The 7654-nt window shown below is 30.2% G+C and overlaps 1 protein-coding gene across 3 annotated transcripts in view; it reads right to left on the reverse strand.

The window, feature by feature from the left end:
* Window positions 1-51: 51 nt before the first annotated feature.
* Window positions 52-7654, reverse strand: part of LOC106473243 (arrestin red cell-like) — a 65756-nt gene continuing 58153 nt past the window's right edge. For 2 of the 3 annotated variants that reach the window (XM_013933933.2, XM_022402638.1), the window contains exons 11-13: window positions 6828-6914; window positions 5543-5689; window positions 52-1556 (exon numbers count right to left, since the gene is read on the reverse strand). In XM_013933933.2, coding sequence (XP_013789387.1) covers window positions 1466-1556; window positions 5543-5689; window positions 6828-6914 — 325 coding nt within the window. In that variant the 3' untranslated portion in view covers window positions 52-1465. Of the gene's footprint in view, window positions 1557-3648; window positions 3707-5542; window positions 5690-6827; window positions 6915-7654 lie in introns of all 3 variants that reach the window. The other variant, XM_022402642.1, reaches the window with a different exon arrangement.

Here is a 7654-nt window from a genome sequence, read left to right on the forward strand (position 1 = left end):
AATTTTAAATTTACATAACTTTCTCCTCTATTTCAAACCAATAATGTTATTAAAAAAAAAAAAAATCACAGCTTTCTCTGTGAAGATTTTGATGACGTCATTTCCAGCTTTATGTTCCAAATAAATCATGAAATTAACAAACTGTTACAAATTATATTTCTATGCTCCAGATTAATGTCAGTACCAATAATCTCTGTTACAATAATAACATTTTAAATCTTGTTCATTAATATTCTCAACAACTTTATTACAGACATACACCTCTATTCTAGACCAGTGATACTGTTAAAAAACTTTATTAACACCCAAATCTTCTCCATTCTAAATATTTGATACCATCAAAGTCTTTAAGTGATGTAGTCATTTGGCAATACTTCCAGGAAGAGAGATCTGTATGCAGTGATAATACTAAAAAAAAAAGACTGATGTAGATATATGATAATACTTCCAGCATTCTAGTTCTGTATATAGTGATGATACTAAAGAAAGAATGATGTAGGTATTTGGTAATAATACTTCCAGAAAAAAGAATTCTTCATGTAATGATAATGCTAAGAAAAAAGGTGACATGCGTGATGTTTCTAGTACCAACGGCACAAATTTCATAATGATGCTGAGGAAAAACTGATTATCTTATGATGCTCTCAAGAACAGATGTATGTGGTTAATGTTAATGCTAAAAAAAATAGTTCTCATGAGGAGAAAGATGCCTATAGTGACAGTACTATTAACAAACATAGTAATGGTGCTAATAAAACTTGTGTATTGAGATTCCAGGTACAGAGAGATATTTATGAGACAATGATATACAGTCAGTACAGTCTTGATTAAATTAATGTTGAAACTTAGATAGGTTTAGCAAATATGTAAATGAAGATTTAGTAGTGTCTATGCTGCTCTTTTGTCATGGGGCACAATGATAATGTAAGCTAATTTTTGCTTGATCAGATAGAAAAAGTTAATCCCCATCTTGTCCCACAAGCTAAATAATTGTACTACTCACAACTTCAGGATAATTATACATCTGTTGCCTCTAACTTTTATCAAAAATATAAGTTAACAATTACACAAATAATGCTTCCAAAGGAAAAAAAAAAAAGAGATACTAAGTGAACAAATACATGAAATATCAGTACAAACCACACAAACTTGGACTAGTACAACTCTTAAAGAAGAAACATATAAAAGAATGTCTTTTGAGTATACTGGAGATAATATTACCATCAGCACTGGTAGCTAAAGCTTACCAAAATGTATATAAAATATTTCCTGTGTTAACATGAATATAACAAAGATAACACTCAAATATAAATAAAAATCAGCCTGGTAGAACAAGCCACGGTAGCAAAACAGGACTATGAAGAAACATCATTAGAGCTGGCCTATTGTTAGTAAAATACACCTGAGAACCGAGTTCAAAGATGGAATTCGTATACAGAATCCACGATAAGCTGAGGTTTTGTGTTTAAGCTTCAGTTTCACCTCTAAGTCTGGATCTAGCAAAATCTTCAAAAATAAAATCATCCTCTTGAGCAGCTGAGCAGTTGACGCCTTCTCTGCAAAAATAAAACATCATATCATCAGTATACAATTAATAACATGCTTCTTCATACATTACTAAAGCAAATGACGAGTGTCAGGTTCTTTAATTCTGTGACCATTACGTGGTTATATTATGTACCTTAGGTTTGTTATTTTCACAAATAACTTTTGAAACAAGAATATTTGTTACGCTTGGAAAAAATAATTAATGAATGTTCTCGAAACATTAAAAATAGTTTTCTCAAACCACCACCACCACTGCCGTGAAGCAACAATTTTATTATATTTCTATATTTACAAAAGGTTTATGTATATGTTAATAAAATCATATAAACTTCCAAAAAATATAGCTTGTATTAGCCTCTACAACAAATTATGAAACACCAATAAGTAATTTAAAAAATACTCTGGAAAAACAGATTACATTATCTCTTTTTTCTAATATACCTAATCAAAAACTGATAATGAAACTGGCAAGCAACAAGTAAATGTCTGATTTTCTTTTATATTGTATTATAATATTTGGATTTCTGGTACTAGTGACTGATTATAATTTTAACAGTTTCTGCACTCTTAGAAATATACTAAAATCAAGCTTCCTAAACAAGTAAATCTAACTGGTACGGTACTTGAGCTGACAAGTAAATCTAACTGGTACGGTACTTGAGCTGACAAGTAAATCTAACATATATTTAGCATTTATAATCTCGCTGAATTTAACACTAATTTTTTTAAATGGTAGTTTATTTTGATCAAAACATTTAATATAAGTTTATTACATGCTACATAATTAAAATTTCAACAATGAAACAATGACATTTTTCTCATAATGATGATTGATGAAATAGTCCACTTTAAAATATACATATTCATATATCAGCATGTAAATGTATATATTTCACTACAGTTAATAATCACCTGAAATGGTCTAAGAAACATAGAAGAAAGGAAGAAAACTATTTAATGTCCCAAAGAACCAAAAATAGAATCAAAAACGAATAATTATGCCCCAAGATCTGACTTGTTTTTAAAACTGTTCACTACAGCTGGGATCAAGATACTGTATCATATTTAGTAATTCTATGTTTTGCCTGTTACAACATCCAGTGTCATGAACTGGCCAAAAATATCGGAAACATTCATTTTATGTTAAATACATAGGAGATCCTAGCATTAATTCATGGGATTAACTACAATATTGATGGCACTTTTAATTAACTGCCTTTCTGTGACTCGTATTATCATGGATTCATAAGCAATTTGATGCATGGTTTAGGAATTGTTTAAAAACCTGGGTAATTCAAAGGTTAATTACTTATCAAAATTTCTATTTCACTTTTCACCAGTGTATATATTTACACATTCTGTTAAATTTTCTTTCTCATTTAATCAGTGTTGTCAAGAGAATGTTGGAGCAACCAATTAACTCATAAAACACAAAATTATTTCCTAAACTTATTAAAAAAAATATAAATCATATCAAGAAGCACAAAGATGAAAAAACTTGGTCCAAACAAAAAATAACACTTTATCAATGCATCTGGAGAACTTGACAATCTCATTAAACAAGAAAAAGCCACTTTTGTCAAAACTTACCCCAGCCCAAGTTATACTGAAATGTGTGTGTGAAACACACAGAAAGGTTTACCTGCCAAGCTCGGCAAGTAGAATAAAAAACAATCACAAATAACATGCTCAGGCCAATTTTTTTTACTTGCTTTAAGGATTTCAGGCACGGTATTTTTTAAACACTGTATCATATGAAAATAAGATTCATATTGAGGCAAAACGTAGAACCTTCAGTTTCCGTATATCGAAAGTTAAATTATTACCGACTTATTTTATTTTGGACAAACCCAGAATATTTGTAATGTTAACACTTATTCTCTAACTCTTCTGTAATTTTTTGTTTCACGCTGGAGAAAGTATCACTTAATGTTTGCTTTCATACTGCTAATTTAGTAGAAAACAATGGTGAGGTAACTTTGCTCAGGTCCACGACTACAAACCCATGATACTAAAGAGAATGAACATGCTATGTCAAATTTAAAATCTAAAGTTATAAAAAAAAGACACTATAAGAAACAGTAATCAAGCAATAGTCACCGTTTGTCATGCTCAACTTCTGTGCCTCGTGCATTGTTCTACTTCACTGTGATTAATTCTGCTTGAGAAGTCAACAGAGTAAGTAATGATGCCTTCAGTGAATGTTTTGACAATCAACAATATTTACCCAGTTGGACTGAGCAATTAATGGACAAAATACACTAAAAATAAAACATAAGTGTGTAGACTTCAACTTGAATGTGGTTAAAAATTATCTCCCACAAAGTTTCCAAAACTAAAATATATAAATCACACATTTTTCATGGTATTCCAGGTTTTTAAGTACCCATGCAAACCTTATCAGTAGTAGAGAGTGTTAATTTTATTTCTGTTTAAAAGAATGAACAAAGTTACAAGCTTAATTGTTTCAATCTACTGACTAGTTAAGATAACAAAAATAACTTTATATGTTGGGATAGTTAACGCTATTGCTAAATCTACACTTAAGTATACTTCATTCTAATTTGGTGTTTAGCTTACTTCATTTGAGATGTTATTCATTAAAAAAATCAATGGCAAATATAATGTTTATATTTCAGAAAATGATATATGCAACAGAACCAGGAGGGACACATGCTCCCCACTTCTTTGCAAAATAGTAAAGTGCTCCTCTTTAACAAAATAAAAACTGTAACACTGAAAATATAATAATCATTAAAACAGCATGTAAAGGCTAAAAATGTAAGGCAGGACATAGCTGACAGCATTCTCTCTAGCTCAATTTAAGTTGGTATTTAGCATTTCTTTTTGACAAAAACAGGAAGAAGTTTACTAAGCTGAAATCTGGTGAATATGAAAGGAAGTGGTAATTTGTTGGTTATATGTTGGCATGATAAACATAATGTGACAATACTTACCACTTTTCATATATGACAAATGGTTAACAGTGAAAATGTAAATCATAAAACAAATGAAATTGTCAAAAGGCCCGATTGTGTAATTGACGACACTCAGAATATGTGGCTTATTGATAAAGCTGACATGCAACTGGCCACCATAGAATGTGTGAGAAAATCTGTAAATTGGTACAAGAAGCTTTTTTTTTTCATCTGATGGACCTAGTTGTGCTAAATGCTTATATGTACCTCATCAAAACGAGAGATTGCCATTTGAAATTCAGAGATTTCATTAGGGAGTTTATAAGTCAACTTCTTGAAAAATATGGTATCTTGACTAGTGTTAGGCCTAGTAGAACAGTGAGTGGTAACATTGATAGGCTGAGTGCTGTAAATTTTATGGAAAGACACTATCCTGACCATGAACCTTCAACAGGAACTAAAAAAAGGGTTAACGGAGATGTTTTGTATGTTCTAATACTAGTACGGGAGAAGAAAAAAAGACTACCTATGTAACAGCTTGGTATCCAGAATGAAAGGTTGGTCTATGTTTAGGTAGCTGCTTTAGATTTTTTATCATAAATGAAAAACCTTTTAGAAAACTTGGTTAGAATCTTATTATTATTAGTTTATAGAGTGATGAAATTTGTTATTTTAATGTTTCTTACTATGTAAAAATGATTAGATTGTAAATAACTGTACTTATACTTATAACTGTACTTTTGTGACCTGTGTAGGAGGGCGGCATCATGATGCCCGTCCTTAAAGGGTTAAAGTTCTAATATCTATTATTTTAATAACACAGGCTACCTATTAAATTGTGATCTAATTAAAATTGAGCATATGGTTACATGTAGAACTTAAAATATTTTTTACTTAAGAAAATGCTAAACTGTAGAATTTAGCTTAGTTACATCAAAAATTATAAACTAGTTACAGGAGCCCCTGATGCTTATAATCTAGTTATCATGGGTCAGTGGTCTACAGGTCATCTGTTTTAATAACTGCATTACTTATGATTCATCTAACAGAGTCATTTCATACACAATGATATTTACGTATCAAACTGTATCAAATTGGTATCAACAGGGACATTATTATCCTCCTGACTTTTTTCTGACATGGACTCTTGACCTGAGGGTGTGTCTGGTGGTTCTTCAGGCTTTGGATGCATCAAAATGAAAGGAAGTTCTGCAACAACATCCCTACGAAACAAATTTCCCACATTCTTAAAATAAGAAACCTTTAACAGTAAATTAAAAAAAAATCATACAAATTCCCTAAATTCATTAAACTGTGAAAAGAATAAAGTACTATAAAAAGGTCATTTACAAGTGTATAAAAAAATACTTAAATTTCTGTATATCTGCAGGTTAGATAAAAACACTTCTTTAGTTGAATTTGAAAATTACGCAGTTATTTTTTTTATACAATCATTTCCTTTTCATCTAGGTCTACTTTCAACTAAGGTTTACACCGAAGCCACAAAGGCTGCCACCAACAAATAATTCGGTTTCAATATTTCTTACCTCAAATTATAACATCACAATATTTTATTGTGTCTCATACATACCGTTAAGAATTTTTCAAATGCAAGTCACAATGTCTTCAATGAAAAAAATTAAAGTTTTAATTACAGTAAGCTGCTCATATAATTTTATCTTCTTGAGCCAAATGTATATACATAACATTTTGTTGGATGAAATTATCCTTACAAAACTAGTGTAACATATAAAGAATAACTACACCATGTTGATCACACAGTTCCATGTCCTCTCAGAATATCTTCATTGTTTAACTTAATGTCACATGCAGAGAAGAATTAACTTTTATTGAGCATATTTCTAAAACGGAAAATTCTCCACTCAGAATAATTACAGTTTCTTCAGTTACAGTATCACGTATGATCAATGTGCCACACGCACACAGAAAAGCAAGTTACAGTGTATTCCTCCAAAAACATATGGTAGAAAATTAAAGCTACAATTCCCTCCCTACAGAGAGGTTACAGATTATGTTATTGACAGATTTTTGTTACTATAACTAGCACTAATATGAAGCACAAAATTACTTGCCTTTGAATACCTTCAAACCTTTAAGATTACTAGAAAAATAATGAAATTTTTCAGAAGCAAAAAAACACAATAAAGACTGCGTGATTGTTGACTATACATGAATATTATCTAGTATTAATTAATTATCTGAAAGGAAAATCATTTTATAAGTTGAGTTTGGATACATTATCCTGTTTTTCTTTTGTTTTTTGTTAACACAGTTTTTGCAGTAGAATTAATTGAGATTTTATACTAAAATTTGCTTGATGATAAAGATATTTGAACTCACCCTCCGAGAGGTCCTAGACATAACTTAACTTTCACTTTGTACTGCACTATAATCCCTAAGTTTTCTTTCTGAGAAGGATCTGTGATACTAGTGAAAACAATTTATAACAAAGTGCAGTATTAGTAAGTACAACATATATGTACAAATTCATACACACTAGTGTAAGAAGTTACATACAAGTCCTTTAAATCTGTAATACCTAAAGTAACTGAAATTGAAAATGTAAATATGAAAATTTATTATTTATTTATGCACACTGGTGTAAGAAGTTACATACAAGTCTTTTGATCTGTAATACCTAAAGTAACTGAAATTGAAAATGTAAATATGAAAATTTATTATTTATTTATACACACTAGTGTAAGAAGTTACATACAAGTCTTTCGATCTGTAATACCTAAAGTAACTGAAATTGAAAATGTAAATATGAAAATTTATTATTTATTTATACACACTAGTGTAAGAAGTTACATACAAGTCTTTCGATCTGTAATACCTAAAGTAACTGAAATTCAAAATGTAAGCACGAAAATTCATTATTTATTTGGTATTCCAAGTTTGTATATTACATATGTTCATCATCTTTTCTACTTTAATACTATTGAAATTTGTTAAGTTAATCCCTAAGAAACATACACTGTAATAACTATCTGACAACAGTTATACTATTAACAGAACAAAGCTGCTAGTACTGTCACACTATTAACAGAACAAGGCTGCTAGTACTGTCACACTATTAACAGAACGAGGCTGCTAGTACTGTCACACTATTAACAGAACGAGGCTGCTAGTACTGTCACACTATTAACAGAATGAAGCTGCTAATC

This window comes from Limulus polyphemus, unplaced genomic scaffold (genome assembly GCF_000517525.1).
Source record: "Limulus polyphemus unplaced genomic scaffold, Limulus_polyphemus-2.1.2 Scaffold127, whole genome shotgun sequence".
Lineage (NCBI taxonomy): Eukaryota > Metazoa > Arthropoda > Merostomata > Xiphosura > Limulidae > Limulus > Limulus polyphemus.